General features: G+C 32.9%; 2 protein-coding genes across 2 annotated transcripts; both read left to right on the top strand.

Annotated features, from left to right (window-relative positions):
• Positions 1-3,491: 3,491 nt before the first annotated feature.
• LOC109706142 lies at positions 3,492-7,736 on the top strand (the record flags this gene model as incomplete). The annotated part of the gene is given in 3 exon segments (XM_020226945.1): positions 3,492-3,727; positions 5,019-5,083; positions 5,975-7,736. A coding segment is annotated over 1 exon segment (1,745 nt), but the record flags the coding sequence as incomplete, so codon positions are not given.
• An 11,803-nt stretch (positions 7,737-19,539) lies between these two features.
• On the top strand, positions 19,540-21,301 carry LOC109706141 (hydroxycinnamoyltransferase 4-like). Its single transcript, XM_020226944.1, has 2 exons — positions 19,540-19,973; positions 20,158-21,301. Exons 1-2 carry the CDS (start codon positions 19,566-19,568, stop codon positions 21,085-21,087), a joined length of 1,338 nt encoding a protein of 445 aa, XP_020082533.1. The 5' UTR covers positions 19,540-19,565; the 3' UTR covers positions 21,088-21,301.
• Positions 21,302-21,541: the final 240 nt, after the last annotated feature.

Here is a 21,541-nt window from a genome sequence, read left to right as displayed (position 1 = left end):
CAACTTATATAGAAAATAAATTCATTGAGAATTAATTTGTGGGAATTTTGATGGAGATGTATCCCTCCCTACTGTTAATTAACTGAGAATTTCAAAAGAACACATCTCTCACTCAAACGTGGTTTGTAAAAATTGTTTGTTTTTTTCTGTTTTTTAGGGCAATAGTTGAATAATTAGCACAACATCATGTGAATACAAAATATTCTAAGCTAACGATTATATGAGACACAATGTGAAGCATCTTTGGTAGGTAAATATCAATTTATACGAGGAAAAAAAAACTATCCTATGATCGAATCACTGCATATTCAAACTTAAACGTTATTATCACACCGCTAGAAAATTTTTAAAAATATGACTAACGAATTCGAGCTAAGTGGTTCATCAAAACTTTGGATTTACACATTGTTGAACATAAAAATTAAAAATATCATTCTTTATCAGCTTAAACTTTTGGGCAAAAATAATTATGCTACATTATTTCAATGGTATATATTAGAGCAGGAGATCCTGAATTAATTTGAATTCTATCATGCTCCTAGCATTAATTAATTATTTTTTCTCTCATTTATTAATTTCACGTCTTAACCATTGTTTCGCATTATTTAACGCACATAACAAATATTAATTTTCAATTTTACATAATATTAAAAACTTAGCCACAAATTAGATAAGCTTGAATTTTTTTTTTTCCTCTTATGGGTGGTGATTCATGAACTTTAATTGCTGGATATGAAATCTATAGGTGAGATATAAAACGCTGCCCAAGTAACACATTCCACCTTAATTTTTATCTCCATGATTTCTCACTTTCGCATTCATCTCTATTTTTTTTTTCCTTTTTTGAGAGAGAATGATATTATATATGCTATATATGCATTTCGTTTATTTTAAAAAAATAAATTTAACTAAAAATATAAGGTAACTAAATTTCGAATTTAAAATTTTAAATACCAATCATCAATTTTTTTTGTTCCTGGGAAAAGCCATATCTCTTTTCGAAAGCTAGTTGGAATATTGACTACAAAAGCCACTTTTTCAAAAAAACTTTTTTTTTTTTTAATTTAGTTGCTGGTCGTTCGCTTATCCAATGATTTCCAAAGAACCACTAATATATATAATAATAATATATCATCCCATTGAAGCTAACGGTTTGAACTTATCTAAGTTTTTTCCTCAAAAATATGTATTTTAAAACCTTGGAATTTCAATCATCAACCTTTAACAGAATAGTTGTGTATCTGAGACGAAGTTTGTGTTGCTGTGGAAAAATAAAATTTCGCTTAAAGTGAAAATCTTCGGATGACTCGTATTGCTGAAGAGAGTACTCACTAAGGACAACCTCGCAAAGAGGGGATGGTCAGGCGAGGCCATGTGCAATTTATGTCTGCATGAAGCTGAGACTGTTGACCATCTATTCATAAAGTGTTATGTGACGCGAACGCTGCTATAATGCTTATTACCTAATAAGGGCTTCCTAAGGGCTTGTTCGTCTATAGACAGTCTCTGGAATGAGTGTCGGGATAAATGAGGAGCGGTAGGGAAAAAGGAGGTGGTTATCTTACTTGCTACTTGGTGGGCCATCTGGTTAGAACGGAACGGAAGAATTTTTGACAACAGAAAGCTCACGGTGAAACAGGTGTTGACGAACCTGCGTGCCACTATTGTTTTGTGGGAGGATTTATGCGTTTAGTATTTTTTTTTTTTTTTTCGAATCGAACCGAAGCCTAGCTGCTTCTATCCTATGCTAAATTCACTTTCTTCATGAATGAAGCGGTAGCATGCTACCTTACCCCTCAAAAAAAAAAAAAAAACCTTTAGCAGAAAGATTAGAAGTGACAGTTTTATCCTCAGTAATTTCTGTTTGGGAATTAGATCTCGGGTACAAAATTAAAAGAGCACAAAAATATATTAATTGTACTCCAATATGGATTTATAGATTAACCTTGCTAAATGAATTAAGGATGTAACAAGTGAATCTATATAAGTCTATATACCAATAAAAGAATCACTCCATTTTAAAAAATAGAAAATATAAATAATATGTAAGATGTGTGTACTATTGCTTAAGTATAGCTGGTTGAGTCAAGGAACCTCTTAATCCGAATTTTAATTACTAGCTTCATACAATTAAATGCTAAGAACGGCCTGTTGAATAAGTATTAGAAAACTCTATAATGATTGCACGCAGCAGATTTAGAAGCTTCAAATTAGAAATTCTATTTAAACTAAGCAGTAAAATCTCAATTTAGTTTTCTATGATACCAGAGTTACATATTATCTATTTGTTGAATTATCTATTAAGATTGATTATCCCGTAATCCCATATGTTCATAATACAACCAAAATTAGAGCAAAAGAACTAACATAACAAGAAACTTAAACCCAATTCTTTTGTTTTGTGCACGTCCACACTCCACTGCAACCTTAAAAAAGGAGAATAATCAGATGCGTGTACGCATTTGCCATCATAAAATTATCTATTACATAAAGATTCCTCAAAATTTTAAACTTTTATCTTTGTCTATTCTTATAATTACAGAAATAACACCATATTAAAAACTTTAACACGTACTCCTGTGGGAAATTGTTATGACAAACGCACAAACGAAAACGAAAATGACGAACATGAAATAATCAAACCACAAGCAGAAATAAAAGAGAATACATAGATTTACGTAAAAAAATTTTTACAAAAGAAAAATCACGGGCGAGAGAGGAGAGAACTTCACTATCGAAAAAGGGAAAATACAGTTCAGAGAGTACAACCAACTTCAATCTATCGCCTCTAGAGCAAAAACGACAAAAAAAAATCTTAATAGGCCCGAGCTCTCCGCTACTGACCAGGCCCGAGCTCTCTGCTACCGACCACAGACATTCATTTTTCTTCCGCAACTTATTTTTCAATTTAGTCGCACTGCGAAGCTGTCGGCGAGTCGAAATCCCGAATTGAAGTTGATTATCAATTTTGAGTCACATCTAACAGAAACTAATAATTCTTTTATTGTTTATTCATAATTAACTGCAAATTAGGTGTATTTATATGAAAAGTTAGATTTTCTAAGATTACATCTGAAAAAACAATTGGAAATCAACTAATCCTGTTTGGAATAAAGTATATATTTGTAATTTATTTTTGAATGGTAGTGTCTTTTAAGTTATGACATGGTGTACCTTTGATGTGTTCTTAGTTTAGGGATGTGCTCTTTTGTAATTAGTATATATGCCCATTCATAATAGCTAGGGTGTGTGAAACAGTCTCTCAATGTATTTTTATTTTTCTTAAATTATTGAGATCTCAAATAAAAAGCAATCCCTAGCTACCCCCCGGAAAAAAAGGAAAAAAAATATAATTAAAAAAAAAAGATTGAGTAATAAAGTATTTTGATAGACCATCCAACCCCACCAAACCAAAAGCTAACCCANTATGCAGGGGAAAACCAAATCATCAGTTATACTGTGGGAAAATCATAACCTCGTCCTACAATACTTGCTTGAATTGGAAGTTTACCTTGCTAATTAAAACATGTTACATGTGCTTCCTTGTACCAAAAAGAAAAAAAGAAAAAAAGGGTTAGATGCGCAACAAAATTTTGGAAATTCACGAGTGCTTTGCTTGTTGCTGCTACTCAAATTGATCAAATATTTCTCGCATTTCTTGCTAGGGACGGCAAATTCATCAATTTCCTGGGATAAGGTATCAGAAGAGAGAGATTTTCTTCAAAGAGTAAATCTTCTGTATATATGCATATATTTTTCATCATATATGTATATATGCTTTTTTTTCTATCACCTGTGGCTTGTTGGTTTCTTTCACTATATATGGTTCATGGTCTCTTTCGGTTAATTAGTCTGATTAGCCCTGTCCTTAATGCCTCCGCAATACTTGCCTATCTCAAAATTTGTGCCAGTTGTTCACTATTGGAATGGATGCTTTGGTGTTTGTATGGTTGGTTTATAACTTTGATTTGGGTAAATAGTAATCGATGATTTGGCTTTATATAGTCGTTTTAATCTACCAAATGTTAAGTTTTCCGTACATCGAGTATTTACTTTGTTCTGCTTTTTTACTTGTGCATGTTGTTCATTCCCTTACTATGGATGTTGTTACTCTGTTAGTAAAGCCTTTTATGAGTTTCTAGTTTCTTGACTTCTTTAAATTCTGGCTATTTATTTCAACTAGAATGAGGAGCTGTGATCGGTTAAAAGTTTTACCTGCATGATAGTAATATTTCCGCTATAACGACACAATGGCAATTTTTTTTAATCTCTTTTCCCTAATATTTCATCATTTTAGTGAGATATTTCTTGCTTGCCATAGATTAGATATTAAACTATTTGCTGAAAAATTTAAAAGCTATTTGAACGAGGCTGTAGTCTGCATTTGATTATTCTCATCTCCCTATTTTTCAGATCATATTCAGGCATGTTTGTGAGCATAATTCGACTACGGATGATCACGAATTTATATAAAAGAACATTTTGACACATGGTTGAAAGTGAAACTTCGTTGCACTTTTCTATTCTTTAGTTAATATTTTAGTTCATTCAAGCTGAATGCTTGGGTAAATTGCATTGTTAGTCATTGAACTTCTCATCAAGTTTCATTTAGGTCACAGAACTTAAATATTCTCCTATTAGTAAGTGGCAGTTGAATCATCTTTCGTGTCATCTCTTTGCTAGGAAAATAACTAAATTTGACGAAGTGACTTGATTAAAGCAGAAATTGAAATTCGACGACCCACTGAACAGTAACTTAAGTGAAACTTTGGGATACAAATGGTGTAATTTACACCTGAATGCTAGGTTCAAGCTGAGTGAGTTAATCGGGGGGTGTTCTCTTTGGTGTGCAAGGCACTGTCCTCTTTTTTCATTGATTCCTTCAATTGGCCGAGGAAAAGAATAAAAAGAAAATTGCATAGCTGTTCTATTCTTCTTTTCGGGATAAGTAGTTAGGTACCTTAACAGTTATTCTTCTATTAATTTGATAGTTTGACCTCTTTTATTTCTTTTTCCAGGTTTTCAGAAACGAGAGGGTTGACAAGCAAGTTTCAGAGCCTGCTATTCTTGAATCACACACTAGGTATGCTTCGTACTGGGACTTTACATTTGAAAAGCTACACACGTGCTCCCTTTGACCTTACAACAAGTACATTAGGAAATAAGTAACGAGTTGAGTAGACTAAATGGGCTATTAGTTTATTTGATGCTTGTGTTTGAAACATGCTTAACTTGCTGGGACAAAGTTGAAAGGCTGGTGGTTGTTGTGAGCTTGTTTTTGGATAGATGGCCAGATTTTGTCTCACCTTCCACCTGTTTTCTGAATTATGTTCCTAATTGCGTAAAGAAGTGGCTAATAAGCCTAGTTACCGATTGGGTCTTTTCTTCAATAATTCGTCGATTGTGATTTATTAAACTTTGATGTCATCAATGCTGATTTATGTTTGACCATGGTTTACAACGGTAATTTAGGACTACGGAGTTTAGGGACCTTAAGATAATTATAAATAATTATAGAAATACATAACCAATCTAAACTTGCATATTTTGGAGACAAGTATCAAACCTTCAAAATTTTGATAGCTAATTTGTCTAATTCTTAACAAAACAAAAAAATTGCTATTCACTATTTTATTTTTGATTGTAGATTTTGAAATTAGAGAGAAATGAGGGCACNAAGCACATTAATTAAATTATCATGATTAGTATTTCATAAATCATTTCTTCCTTCCTTTTTAGTGCAAGTGGGTATTAAAGGATGAGTAAAGAGATAATTCAGGATGTCAATTTGCCCTATAAAATAAATTAGAAAGTTCAATAACTTTTAGTCCGTAAAGCAACAAAATATTATGTCAATTTGAACAGAGTAAAATGCTATATGCTATAACATTAATTGTTAAATATTATATTCTAATATATGAAATATGAATGAAGTTTTGTTAAATTGATTTTTCTTTGTTTTGCTCTTCTTAATATATTGTGCAGTTATTCATGGATTTGAATATTATTAAAAGATTGTTGGATTGGCCAAGGGGAAGTAGACAATACTTGGAGGGTGTTGGTGGTTTTCTTGATTTTGCATTCAGGAACCCAATTTGTTCTGAGAGCAAAATTTGGTGCCCTTGTGTGAAGTGTGTCAATAGAAGTAAGCTGAGTCGGGAAGAAGTTTACGAGCATTTAGTATGCAATGGAATGCTTCGTGGTTATCGACAATGGACATTCCATGGTGAGCAAATAGAGCAAAACACATCCTCTCCTAGACATAGCGTAGAAGATGATTATAGCAAGCATGTGGATACGCATCAACTACTACCTGATGTGTTTGGATGTGGAGAAGACGATTCGATGCCTTGTCCATCGGATTCCATGGATACACCAACACACAATTTAAATGTGGAAGCTGAGAATTTTTATAACTTACTCAAAGATGCAGATCAAGAGTTGTGGCCAGGGTGTGAATTGACAAGACTTTCATTTCTTGTCCTTCTATTTTATACGAAATGTACAAACAAATGGAGCAACAAATCCTTTACCAACTTGCTTGAGATTTTGCAGCTGGCAATACCTAATGGTAAAAGCTTACCCAAATCATTTAATGAGGCAAAGAAGATTATAAAGAAACTAGGCCTCGGATATAAAAATATTCATGCTTGCCCGAATAATTGTCAACTATATTGGAAAGATAAGGCTGATGATGACACTTGCTCTATTTGTGGAGCTTCAAGGTGGAAGAAGTTTAACGATCGAACTACTTTGGCTAGGAAGAAAAAAAAGAAGGGTACTCCCGCTAAAGTCTTGCGCTACTTTCCTTTGAAACCTAGACTTAAAAGGTTATATATGTCGAAACATACATCAACTTTGATGAGATGGCACGAAACAGATCGCATGAAGGATGGCGCGTTGAGACATCCTGCAGACTCTGAAGCTTGGAAAAGTTTTGATTTCAATCACCTCGAGTTTTCCTCCGACTCACGTAATGTTAGGCTTGGATTAGCTACAGATGGTTTTAATCCGTTTGGAAAGTTAAGTTCAAGTTATAGTTGTTGGCCAGTTGTTCTAATACCATATAACTTGCCTCCTTGGATGTGCATGAAGGCAACATCCTTTATTCTTTCTTTACTCATTCCTGGGCCAAGTGGGCCCGGAAATCATATTGATATCTACTTGCAACCTCTTATCGAAGAATTGATGGAGTTATGGGAGGTTGGAACAGACACTTATGACTCCTCTTGTGGTGAAACATTTCGACTCAAGGCGGCACTTTTGTGGACAATTAATGATTTTCCTGCATACGGAAATTTGTCGGGGTGGAACGTACATGGAGCGTTTGCCTGCCCTTGTTGTAATATAGACACTTTCTCCAAACGGTTATCACATGGTCGCAAATATTGCTTCATGGGTCATCGGCGTTTTCTAGAACCAAACCATAAGTTTCGTTATAATAGAGACTCTTTTGATGGCACTGAAGAATATGGTCACGCACCCGCGATACCTACTGGGACTATGATATTGCGTCAACTAGAGAAGATTACTGACTTTGATGATTCACAGACATGGAAGAAGAAGAGTATATTTTTTACGTTGCCTTATTGGAAATCTAATTTATTAAGGCATAACCTTGATGTCATGCACATAGAGAAGAACGTGTCTGAAAATGTCTATGGTACATTGTTAAGTATAGAAGGCAAGTCGAAGGACAATTTGAATGCTCGTCTTGATTTGCAAGAATTGAATATTCCACGGGTTCGTAAAAAATCGAATCATTTATCCTCAACAGATAGGTCCAAACAAGTTATATTTGCCATCTGCTTGTTACACAATGTCTAGAAATGAGAAGCAAGTATTTTGCAATTTGCTCTGCAATATCAAAGCTCCTGACGGGTATACAGGAAACATCTCAAGATGTGTAAATTCTGCACATTGTAAAATTTTTGGGCTCAAAAGTCATGATTGTCATATATTGATGCAACAACTTCTACCTGTTGCATTACGAGGACTTCTTCCAATGAATGTAACACTGCCATTATTTGATCTAAGTAGTTATTTTAGAGAATTATGTTCGAAGGTTCTTCACGTACACGAATTAGATCAACTTGAGNCATTTGCTGTTTAAATATTTATGTCTTAATTAATTAAGGATCCACGCACCTATATATACTTGTCCTAATCAATCAATTAATAAATCAATTAAATAATGTGCCTTGAACTCTCACTCATCTACGTACGTACGTGCTCTGCAGGGTAGTTAATGAATCAAGCATATATCTTAGATGAGATCCTATTCACGAATAATTTTTTCTTTTTTTTCCATTTTGGGAAACTTTCAAATTATAAGTAGGTGGCATTCGGAACACCGAACCCAACAAAATGGGTTTCACCCACTCTCTTTGACTCGATCAAAATATATATATATATATATATTGTAATACTACCAATAGCACCAAACTATCCGTGCTATTAGATTTTCGGTCCTTAGATAAAGAAATGTACAGTTATAATGATGTGGGTCCTTTAGAGTTGAGTAAGTTGTTGGTTGAATAGTGTAATTTAACGAGTGAAAGTAGTCAAAGATTAAATTTAACGGTAGAAAACTAAATAGGACCTAGCGCTTAGTGCTATAGATAGTATTCTAGTTGGACTCTTTATATATATATATATATATATATATATATATATATATATAACTAGGCTGGAAAACTAAATAGCATAAAACTATTGGTACTATTGATTTTTTAGTACTTGGATTGATAAATAGATGGTTAGGATGATGTGGGCTCTCTAGGGTTGAGTGAGTGGTTGGTTGAATAGTATAATCTAACGGGTAAAGATAATCAAAAAGTTAAATTTAACGATGGAAAACTCAATAGCACCAAATCCTTGATGTTATCGATTGCACACAGCCGGACTCTCTCTCTCTCTCTCTCTCTCTCTCTCTCTCTCTCTCTATATATATATATATATATATATTCGGGTCTCGCCATACTTTGTCAACCACCAACCAACCTGGTCAATCCTTCACCTACTCTTGCTTTCAAGTTTCAACTTGCAATATATATAGTAATATAGGCATCAATTACGTAATTAGAAAATTAAAATAAAATAAAATAAAATATTTGACAATAATTATATTTGCATCTGTATTTAATGTACGAAACGAATTTCGATACTGATATTAAGCAAATATTAAATTTTTGTAATTAATCTTATTTGATGAAAAACGAATTTGAATACAGTTCAAATTAGGGACGAATAAGGATATAAATCAAAATTTAATTTCACATTTAAAACTAGCTATAGCAAGAAATTTTTAGTTTAATTAGTAATCACCATATATAGTAGCATCCGTGGCAACTATATATCAACTTGTGTGTCACCAATTACTAACTTACTAGGATTGTGACATGAATATTTTATTTCAAATATACTTTAATTTACTAAATAAGTTGTACTATTTGATAGATAAGAAATATGATTAAACATCTGCAATTAAATAACTTATTCTACTTTCTATATTATTTTTCGAAATAAAAAAAATTTATTTATCTTGTAGATATGTTATTCTATTAAATGATGAATGATAATACTTTTAAAAAAAAACAAAAGTAAAATTTTTTATATCTGATCATACAAAATTTTATGCTAAATTAATAAATTATTCAAAAATAATTTATTCCGACATTCAAATAGAACCAAGATCGTTCTTAGTTATCAAAATCTGGCTCCCGAGCTCTGTACTTATAAGACCGCACGATCGATCCTTCTACGTCATTAAATACTTAATCGAATGAACATCCGCTTAATTAAGCATCCATTAATTTATTGATGAATTTTTCATCAATTAATTTATGTGTCACATCATACTCTATCTTATCAATCCCTTTTTTTGAAAATAAATAATTAACTTGTTAAACTCTCACCAAAGTACTCTCCCGGGTGGTTAATGGGACCTATATTTCACAAGCAATTAATATTGCCCGTTTTTCAAAATTTTTGGGGGAAGCATTAAATCGTTGGTTGGAACAAGAGAAAATGGCTCGCGCCTAAAAAGTCTAAACGTGTCGTTGATATGTTCAAGCTCATTGACTCGACCCACCCACCAAATTATACTTCACCAACCTCTAGGGATGCAAATAGATCCGGATTGATAGAACTCCTGTCCTAACTCCTGATTCGCTCTGAATGGAGCAGTAAACAGAAAAAAAAATAAACGAATTCTGGGCGAGAAATTGGGCAATTTTTATAATCCGAGGTGGATTTGGCGTCGAAAATTCTAAAAGAATAATGTATTTACAAAAAAATTTGAAATACAAATAAATTAGTGCTCTCATTTCTTATGTATTTCAAACTTTTGAATTTTGCTTCGAATTGTAATTTATATTTTTAATTTTTATAATTAATATTATTAATTATATATATAATATTATAAAATTATTAATTTATATTTTACAAAATATTAATAATATTATAATTTTATAAAAAATATTAGTTGGCGGGACAGATTCGGGGCGCCAGCGGATGGCGGGTTACGAGGCAGGACGAATTATGGAATATATTTTTTAACCTGTCACGATCAAATTCGGGGCAAGAGGCGAGGCGGAATTTTGATAGTCGGGACGAGAGACAGGGCAGGGCTTCTGCCTCCGATCCGTCCCGTTTGCATCCCAGCACCTACCTCTCTCTTATTTTGACTTTGTAATGTAGGAAACAGGAGCTTAATTTGGAAATTTTGGCTAGTTCAAAAAGTGCACTGGTAAATTATGATGAATTAATGATCTAACCATGGAAAGCCATTCTTGCTTGCGCCACCCAAGTTGAAGATGTACTCAGTTTTTGATATAAATACTTGGTTAATTTTATACAGCTCCATGTGAACATATCGAATAACATATATATATCCTTACAAAGTTTAAATTTTAAGATTTATCTCTTCAAAAGTCTAATAATATTTATAATTGCCTCTCCGATTTATTACTATATGCTCACTTTTTATATTTTAACAGAAGATAATTAAAAATGTCAATTTTGTCATCACAAATATGTTCTTCGAAAAGCCCCAACTGATAAAATAGTATAGAAATGTCATCTAAAAAAAATTCAATGATCATCTTCTTTCTTCATAAAAACTGATCCAATCCACAAATATTGCAATCTATTCTGTACCTTTTCTCTCATCCTTTTGCTTCATTACCTATCTAATACTTTGTTCTCGAAGTAGGGGGAGTGTCACAGGCGATTTCTCCATGCTCAATATGGGTGAAATAATATGCATTGTGGATGAATGATGGCGAAAAAATTCTAGTTATGGATTTGAAATGTGCATTAAGAGAGAGAGAGAAAGAGGAAGAGGAAGAAGATTTTTTGTTGCTAGGGTTTTCATTGAGAGAAAAATATACAATGGGATAAAAAAGTCAATTACCTCATTCATTAATCAAGGTTAAGTATTTTATCTATAATTAGCTATATTTTTCTAACGGATATTACCATTAGGGGTATATTTAAAATCATTAGGACATTTTGAGAAATAAATCTGAAAACTTAAACTTTGTAGAGATATATCTACTATTCAATATATTTATAGAGAGTTGTATGAATTAAATTATCCCTAAATACTTTATGGTATAGTAAAAATATACATAGCTTTTTTAAACTATGAACCATTTTGAATTCAGCTACCTAATATTTTTATTTTTATTTTTTTACTTACCGTCCAGCCTTTTAACTTATTTGATTTGAATCAGTCAATAATATTTTGACTTCAAAATTTAAGTTAATTATTTGCTTTAATAAATTTATAGTTACGAGAACTGCATGAAGTATGCTAACTAAATCTGTAAAAATAAAATAACGTTTTCAAAATTTAAAGTTAAAGTGTCGCAGTGACTCAAATCAGACAAAATGAAAATTTGAATATTAAAATCAAAATTTTGAAAAATTTGCAAGCCAATTCAAAATGATTCATAGTTCAGACAAGTTATATATGCTTTTACCTTTTGATATTAGTATGCGGAAAAAGCACATGATATTAGTAGGCCTTTTCATTCGTTAGAACTCCCAAATAGTGAAAAGCCCATATAAAATGGGTTAAATTAAGCCCTTACAAATTAGGATAAAACTGCACCAAAGCATGGTTCCTAAACTATTAAAAGTATCATACTTTAATTTCAAATTTCAATGGCTTACTACAACAGAATTAGATTATAGTGACACATATTTTGGACACTTTTGTATAAGTGTCCCATTTATACCAAAACATAAAAAAAAATCTACTAATGGCTAAATATAAAGCCAAATCAAACAAAAAATAAAATGTTACTCTACTCAACCCACCCCACCCAGCCCATTCAGCCCAATTACAAACAGAAAAGAAAAAAAAAAAAGAAAAATCGATTATCATCTCCCTTTTCTCCTCACTCAATCCACTGAAATTCTAGACGAAGAGCCCTTCCCTCTCCTCCTCCTTCGCCACCGCAGCCAACCAGGTAGAGTTCTGCGGTTGATAAATGTTTAAATAAGTGTTGGTAAATTAACAGCACTATGTTTAGGTTATACCAACGCTTTTAACTGTCACGATATACCTAGCGACCCCATATATAGCAACACTTTTTAAAAGTGTCGGTAGTTTAGCCAGCAAGATTTTTTTTTATCTGTACCGATATTTAAAAGTATCGTTATACACCATTTTTATTGCATTGACTTTTTAAAAGACCTACATTTTTGTAATTGCCGTAATCATGTTTAATCATTAGATTTTATACCAAATATCATTGTTATATTATTATTTAGAGTGTAAGATTTACGCCTATTATCTAGGTGTACTGATAGCATTTCTCATACATAATTTAGGCATATTACTCGGCCGAACTAATCGGGTTTACGGGTTTGGGTGCGTGTGTTTGCGTTAAAGGCCTATGGGCTGGGCCTACGGGCCCTCTTGCTCTCTTAAAAAAAATAGAAAAGTCTACTCGAATCATGTCATTCAAAAACAGGCTCGGTGAGATCCGTAGAATGGAATGAGTTATCTGGCATGATCCAATGATCTATCTATTCACTTAACTTATTTATAGTACTGTGGAAATGCATTCATTTCCACTTAACTTACATCATGACCACTTATTAAGCATATAGAATACACCAAGTTCCTACATAGAGTATGTATGGATCGTAAGTACTAACCAACTTTTTCAGAAACACGTGCTAATAGAAAATGCGCATCCATCGCATTTAATGATTCAGCCATAGCGTTCGCGTGCTTCAATTTGACTCGATTCATCTGAACGTTGGATCTATTGTCGGACCTCTTGCCGTTAGATCTCTTGTAGACCGCACCTCCACTCAACTTATTCTCACTCAACTCAACTTATTAATCTCCCGAACCTATTATCACGGGGCAGAATAAGTGATATGGCATGCATGATCCAATGATCTATCTATTCACTGAACTTATTTATAATTGTGCGTAAATGCATTCATTTCCACTTAACCACTTATTAAGCATATAGAATACACCAAGTTCCTACATAGAGCACAAATAGGATTCACATATTCAAATCTATGCAATTAAATTATATCTATTCTAATTTAATTAAGATTTAACTCGATTTGCAATAACTATAAATTAAGTTAAATCCTAACAGTAATATTATATTCTATTTTTAGTATTCACTTGAAAATTTTCATGTAAATCATGGTTGTATAATCGAAAAGTTATAACGGACTGCACTTAGCATAGCTGGCTAAGAGTTTAATGGTTGGCACACGAGATTTCAAATTATAAATCTAATTGATTCTCATTTCTAGCTGATCATTTGAAAATATGCACAAATTAGATTGCATGCTATCTTTTTTTTCTCTCAAAATATAAAAATAAAAATCTAGCTATCCAAACTTGATGGTTATCATTACAAAATTTTTAACTTTTAGTAAAATAAGTTAAAATTTAGAAACTAAAGCATAGTTTTCTTCGAATAATCATTAGAGTTTGGTCTAGCCAGTAATAATGCCTCCCATGTTCTAGTTTGGGTCCATCAGCTGTAACCAGGTCGCAGGAATAAGATATTTTATTAATAAAGTAAAAAATTTATAGAATTTATCTAAATTATGAAATATTTTGAATTGCTGTTTAGTTTTTTAAATTTTGATTTTACTATATAATTTTTTCAATTTGTTTGATTTGAATCCGTCAACAGTATTTTGACTTTAAAAACGAACTCTCCGTGATTTTTTTTCTCATATTTTGTTTTTTTCTTACGGACATTTTAGTTTGGGAACATTCTTAGTTGATGTGTAGATTCAGAGAACCACTTGATCATATCCTTTGTTTTTTTCCTTAGGTTTGAGAATTGTCACCTACAATTTTGAAAACATATAATATCACGCCCCTACCTTTTCTTTTTTTTGCTATCGACTCATCACGAAAACTTTAAAAAAATTTTTCTCATGTCGTATCTTTAATCTTTTATTAGATATTTAATATCACATTATATTATGTTAATTCGGAAATAATTTTTTTCTTTCGAACTAATTGTTTTATTTGTTAAAACTTCTTTTTTCACGTCGTGTAAACATACCTTTATTTTATATATATATATATTAAAGTTTTGATTTACCTNAATAATAAAAGAATAAGTAAAAATGACTTAATAGAAGTTTTCAATAAATCTATCATGGAAATTATTTTACATTATTTCTACTATTTAACCAATGCATTTTAATAAGTTGTGAGATGTGTTTAAAATAATGGATTTATTAACAATAACATAGCGATTAGTAAGAAGAAAAGTTATTTGATAATATCTTTGAGAAAAGAAAATAGCATAAGAAAAAAAAATAATAATAAATTTAAATTATAGTGTAAAGATTAATAAAATATAATAACACAATAATATCTTTGAAAAAATGTAAATTAATAAATAAAAAAATTAAAATATAGTACAATAGAGTGTAATTAAAACAACAACAACTTTGTGTGAAATGATAGCATGATATATGGAAGAGAAAGAAATTGATCACATGCCCACTGCGCAGGAGGAATAATGGTAGTAACAAGAATCTCCTCAAAAGTTAATAATTTGCACATTAATTATAAATTGAGTTCATAAAAAATAATATTAATTACAAATAAATAATCTTTGGTTATCAAATTTTTAATTTTTAAATTAATACTATTCTAAGTACCACTACTAAAATACTCTAGATATTCAAGAACCAAAAAATATAAGAAAAGTACTATTTATTTATTGTCAAATGTATTCTGATTGTGTTCGATTGAAATTTATCTTATATGAAATGTAATATCGCACACATAATTAAATTGGGTTAATTATATACAGGTCCCTGCAAACATAGTAAATTTCAAATATATTCCTGTAAGTTCAACTTTCATAGGTTATTTTTTGCAAAATTTCTAATATTTTCATATATATTCCCTACGGTTAGAATTCGTTAGAAACTTTTGATATTTTTACCCGAATTAATTTTTGACATTTTTATCACTATTATATTATACTGTTATAACTTTTGAAGAGACATATTTGTGATGGCAAAATTAAAAATTTAAATAGTTTTCTAATAGTTATAACAAATTAGATGAACATATCAGAAAATATTAAGACTTTTATAGGAATAACTTATGAAAGTTGAACTTTACATGAATATACACTACAATAAAAACGGTGTATAGCGACATTTTTAAATATCGGTACAAGTCAAAAAAAGTGTTGCTGGCTAAATTACCAATACTTTTTAAAAGTGTTGCTATATGTAGAGTCGCTATAGGTAGGGTCACCTTGATATTTGGCACCCACTCCTCCAGCGACCTGTGGCTGAGGGATACGTGGCGATCGTAGCCCTCTACGGTCCCTACAAAATCTTCGTGGCTGAAGTCCAGCTGCCGGAACCCTATTTCTCATCGGCTGCGCAGCGGAGGAGAATGGGAGATAGTGATATTTTTTTTCTTTCTTCATTTTTTATTTGTAATCGGATCGAGTACGTGGGCTGAGTGTAGTTGGTTGAGTAGATAAACTTTTTATTTTTTATTGGATTGGACTTTATATTTAAGCCTTAATAGAATTTTTTTAAAAGTTTAGGCATAAATAAGACACTTGTATAAAAATATTTCAAAAATATGTCCCTATAGTTTAATTAAGTTGTAGTGATATTTATAATTCATAATACTTGTGGGAACCCGTATATAATTAACCCAATTAAATAATAGGCATGGCTCAATAACTTTATTAAATAATAATATGATAAAAAACATAAAGAAACGGCTTTAGTGGATCATTGAATTATACTAATTATATTTTCAATTGTTAAAGTTAAAAGTCCACCAATTATATTTTCAATATTTCAAAATATTTAAATGTGAAATTGATGCTCATCAGTCTATAAATATAGCATTAAAATTTGATATTAAAATTAAAGTAAAAAATTATAATTAAAAAATGAGAACATAAGAATATTGATATCCTATAATTATTGAGAATAGGACCGCTGGTGACGGCATCATGAGTCATCTTTGTTAAGGATGCATGAGAAGCAGCGAATGTGGTCGGAAGGCTCTGAGTGGCGAGCGACAAAAAGGGGAGAGAAAAAAGAAAACATAAAATTATACATTGAGAGATCCATAACTGCTCTATAAGTGAGGTAAAGAAAGAGGAAGCGACACCTTGTTGGTTCAGGAGATAAAAAAAAAAAAAAAGATGGGAGGGAAAAAAGTAGAGACAAAGAGGGTTGAAAAGGTGGTTGTGCGAGAGAAAATAGTTGTACTAAAATTAAAGAGAATAAAAAAATAAAAAATAATAGTTGATTCCACCACCCTCAAATGAAGATGGTATACCCATGTAGATTTAGCCATTAGAATTTATGTATAGTTATAGATATCGAATAGCAGATATATTCCTATAAAGTTTAATTTTGTAGTTTTATCCCTGCAAAAGTCCTAATATTTTCAATATGATTGTACTGGTAGAATCCGTTTAAAAAAATATAATTAATCATAAATAAAATACTTAACCTTGATAATCTTTTTACCCCGCTTATATTATTAGGTAAAATACGTTTTCGGGAGGATTCTTCATAATTCTAACAGTTGAGGCTTTTGAAGCTAGGAATATATTTGTGAGGGCAAAAATATTATTTTACTTATCTACTACTAAAAAATAAACAGTGCTCTAACAGTAACAAACTAAAAGGACAAATATGAATATTATTGAATTTTTGCAACTTTGCAGAAATATATTTGCTATTCGGTATATTTACAGGAAGCTGTAGACAGTTAACCCTAAAACTAATTAATATCTTAAATTTTTTTTTTTTTAAGATTAAATAATTTAATTTAGTTAAATTATAGATTTAATTCATCTAATAAATATGTTCGAATCCTAGAATTGGATATTAATTTATTTTCATAAGAAATTAGCGAAATGCCAAATCTACGATCTGAGATCTCACAATGTTGTACTTTATGATTTCACAAAAAAAGATGAACACGTATTTCTCTATACTTTTGTCTCAATTTTTTTTTTTGATCTAGTGACATTATTACACGAATCTCAATGCCCACCGAACTCTTATCCGGCCAAATTAGTGGCTGGCCTAGAGTAATTTCGGGTTTCTAATAATTATCCGACCCAATAACTGTAGCCCGTTAGCCCAATTGACTGTCCCGGCCAAAACTACTAGCAATCCATTCTTTTCTAACAATAAATATTACCGTTTGGAAGGGAGAAGACGAACGTTATGTCTGGAATAGGTGGTTGGCCAAGAAAAAGATACATAATAAGCAAAATAACTTACCTGAATTGGTTGCTTGCTATTGGATCATTTGGAAGGCTAGGAATGATCTGATTTTTCGAAACATTAATTTCGACCTTGTTATGGTTGTACAAAGGATTAAGCAGCTTTTGATATCTTGGAAACCCCTCTGATCACGACTGGATCATTAGTTTTTTTCTTCTTTTTTTTTTTTACTGAGTATTGTATTTTTCTTTGACGTCCAGATTGTCTCACTCCTGTAGTCTAGTTCATACATTCAATGAATGAAGTAGCCAAGTAGGTAGCGTGTTACCTTTTCTCAAAAAAAAAAAAATACTGTAAATATTGTGACAAACTATTGTGATAAAATATACTTTATAACAATTTAATTTTTGATACAATAGATTAAATTAACATAATAAAAAAATTAATTGTAGTTAATTCTTATCCTTTCTCACATTATGAAACTCTTACCAAGAAAAAACACCGAATTATTCGCAATAATCTCGGCCAATTATTTCAGAACAGTTGAAACAGAATTAATCAATTTGAATCGTACAGAAATATTCATTTTCGTTCTGGGTGGGTAGGAAATAGGACAAAAGGTAGATACTATTATGATTAATAATACCGAGCTGCATAAAATATTATAAAATTTTTTTTTATAAACATTTATTTATTTATTTTTAAAAAATTTATATTTTACTTTCTCAATATTTTAAGTTATTATTGTATTAAACCCCCTTCAGTCAGAAATCACTATTTCATTAATTTTTTATAATTTATATTGAAATTTTTTTCAAAATAACAAAATATATTAACAATTTTTTTTTAAAAAAATAAAAATAATTTGATTATTTTACACCCTCCATTCATACTGTACTCCTCAGAAAATATTTTTTATTTTAAGCAGACAACATAAAATTTTTTTATAATTAACCTTAAAAAAAAAAAAGAATCTGGAGCTCATGATTCAAACTCGTTTTTTTAGAGAGAAAAATTGAATCTGGAGCTATGATTCAACTTTTTTTTTTTTTTAAGAGAGAGAAGTTGTATTCTATTAGTTTATTTTTTATTATTATTATTGTTAGAAATGAACTCAGAAAAATGTGAACTGAGTGAGCTTCGATAGTTGGGAATAAATGGGTGAAAAGTTTACACTCCACTATCGTATTTTGCTCGGGTTCGGCCAATCAACAAATTTTTTTAAAAAAATTAAGATAAATTATAATTTTTTTTTTTTTATAAATACTCATTTTTTACCTTTCCATCTCTAATATTTAAAAATTTATATTTTACTCTCTTAACATACCAAATTATTATATTTAGCTTCTTTTTGTTACGATTTCATTACTATTTTATTTTTTTTATAATTTATACTAATAATATTTTTAAAAATTACAGAAAAATATTAAAAAATTATTTTTTTAGAATCACAAAAAGTAAAAATAATTTAATTATTTGCCATCTCCATCAACACTGTACTTTTTTAAAAATATTTTTAAAATTCTAAGACGAGGAAAATATAGGTAGGTTTCTTAAAGTTAGAAAGTAAAAGCGGAAATACGGATGTTTAAGCGAGTGTTTTTTATAATTTAGCTCTTTTCTTATAAAATACAAATAGTATTTCTCTAATTTCCTCACAATAATTGCTTAGTCCTGGAGGCTTCAGTATATAATAATTACTGGGACTGTACTACATAACTAGCTAGCTCCTTCTACACGCTTCCTACTTTTTTAGTGTTATTTATGTTTGTATGAGTGAGTGAGAGAGAGAGAGAGAGAGAGAGAGAGAAAAAGAGAGAGAGAGAATGGTGGAGATAGTTGAATCTTGCATGGTTGTGCCGAGCGAGGCGACCCCAAAACACAAACTATGGCTCTCCAACCTCGACATTGTGGCCACGAGGGGACACGTGCCGACCCTTCACGTATACCAGTCGACCACCGACTACTCCACCTTCTTCTGCGTCGAGACCGTAAAGGCGGCTCTCGCCAGGACGCTCGCTATCTACTATCCGCTCGCGGGAAAGCTCGCGGTCGACGAGAGCGGCCGAATGGAGGTTCACTGCACCGGAGAGGGCGCGCTCTTCGTCGTGGCCAAGTCCGACGGCTACACGATCGACGACGTCACCGACGTCGTGCCGACAGTCGAGATGCGGAGGATGTTCGTGCCCTCCGCCGCGTCTTCTGAGCCGCCGTGCATCGTGCTCATGGTCCAGGTAGTCAGGCAGTGTTTTAAAAATCAGATCGAGCTGACCAGTTGAACGAGTTGGATCATGACCTAGCTAGTGCCTCACAAAATAATGTTGATCCGTTTAAACCGACTGTTCAACTGATAATTTCAGTTTTAGTCGGACTAGTTTTCTCTATTATGATCCTTAATTTCTCTCTCCGATCGACCAGGTTACATTTCTGCGGTGCGGCGGGGTGATATTAGGCGTCGCCAACCACCACGGGGTCGCCGACGGCCGCTCCGCTTTCCAGTTCATCAAAACATGGTCGGCAGTCTGCCGCGGCCTCGACGCGCCGCCGTCGTCGCCGCCGCCGTCGTTCGACCGCACCATCCTCTCCGCTCGCTCTCCGCCGTCGTCGGTCGGCGCCTACGAACACCCCGACTACGCCGTCCCGAACTCCTCCCCCGCCGCCGACGCCGACGCCAACGCCGATGCCGCTCCTTTCGTCGTCGAGCTCTTCGCGCTCTCCAAAGCCCAGCTCGACTCCCTCAAGCTCCGCTACGGCGGCGGCGGCAACCCCTCGAGCATATCCACCTTCCGCGCCGTCGCCACGCACGCGTGGCGGTGCGCGTGCATCGCGCGCGCGCTCCGGCCCGGGGAGACGACCGAGCTGCACACTATCGTGACCGTCTGCGACCGCCTGAATCCGCCGCTCCCGCCGCACTTCTTCGGGAACGCGACCGTGCGCGTCAAAGTGTCAGCGCCGGCTGAAGAGCTCATATCGAACCCTAGTAAATCCGGAGCCGAGCAGATCCGGAGCGTGATCAATCAGGTCGACGACGAGTACGTGAGATCGGTTATCGATCGCGCAGCGGTGACGGGCGCGTCGGGCCATCAGAAGAAGGGCAGCAGTAGCAGTCATCAGCTCCGGCAGACCGACCTGCGGCTGGCGAGCTGGCTGGGCCTGCCGATCTACGACGCGGATTTCGGGTGGGGGGAGCCGAGATGCGTCTTGCGGGCGCATGTGTTCGGCAGTGGCCACGGATATATGGTGAGGAGGCGCGGAAAAGACGGCGGGGTCGGGTTGACGATGGCGCTGGAGCCGGAGAACATGGACAAGTTCAAGCACTTGTTCTACGAGGAGGTCGAAATTAATTAATTAGAAGTTGATTTGAAAATTTGATTAGGCTTTAATTCCATCAAATTTGTGCTGGAGCTAGCTAGTGAGTGATCTTTTATTAAAGAGTGAATTAATTAGGTTATTTCCTTTTGTTGCGTTAATTAATTACTATGTATTAATGGTCTCTTCTACGTACGTTGAGTAAATCATGTGGTGAGTGTACGTGCGTACGTGCATCATCATGTTGATTACAGCGTTATTAAATGGGTTTATTTCATAAATTATAAATTTATTTTTACGTAATTTAATTTTTATATATTATTTTCGTAAAAATTCTAACGATTTCAAATACATTCCTCTGATTTATTATCGTTAAAATAGTATTGTGATCTTTTTGCTATCACAAATATGTCCATCCAAAAATCCTAACTATTAATTAAACAGGGAAAAAAAAGTTAATTCATCTTATTAACTAGTTAGGATTAAATATTTT

The sequence above is a fragment of the Ananas comosus genome, unplaced genomic scaffold, assembly GCF_001540865.1.
Source record: "Ananas comosus cultivar F153 unplaced genomic scaffold, ASM154086v1, whole genome shotgun sequence".
Classification (NCBI taxonomy): domain Eukaryota; kingdom Viridiplantae; phylum Streptophyta; class Magnoliopsida; order Poales; family Bromeliaceae; genus Ananas; species Ananas comosus.
Note: the sequence above shows the minus strand (reverse complement) of the source record. Positions and strands in the feature narration are given on the sequence as shown.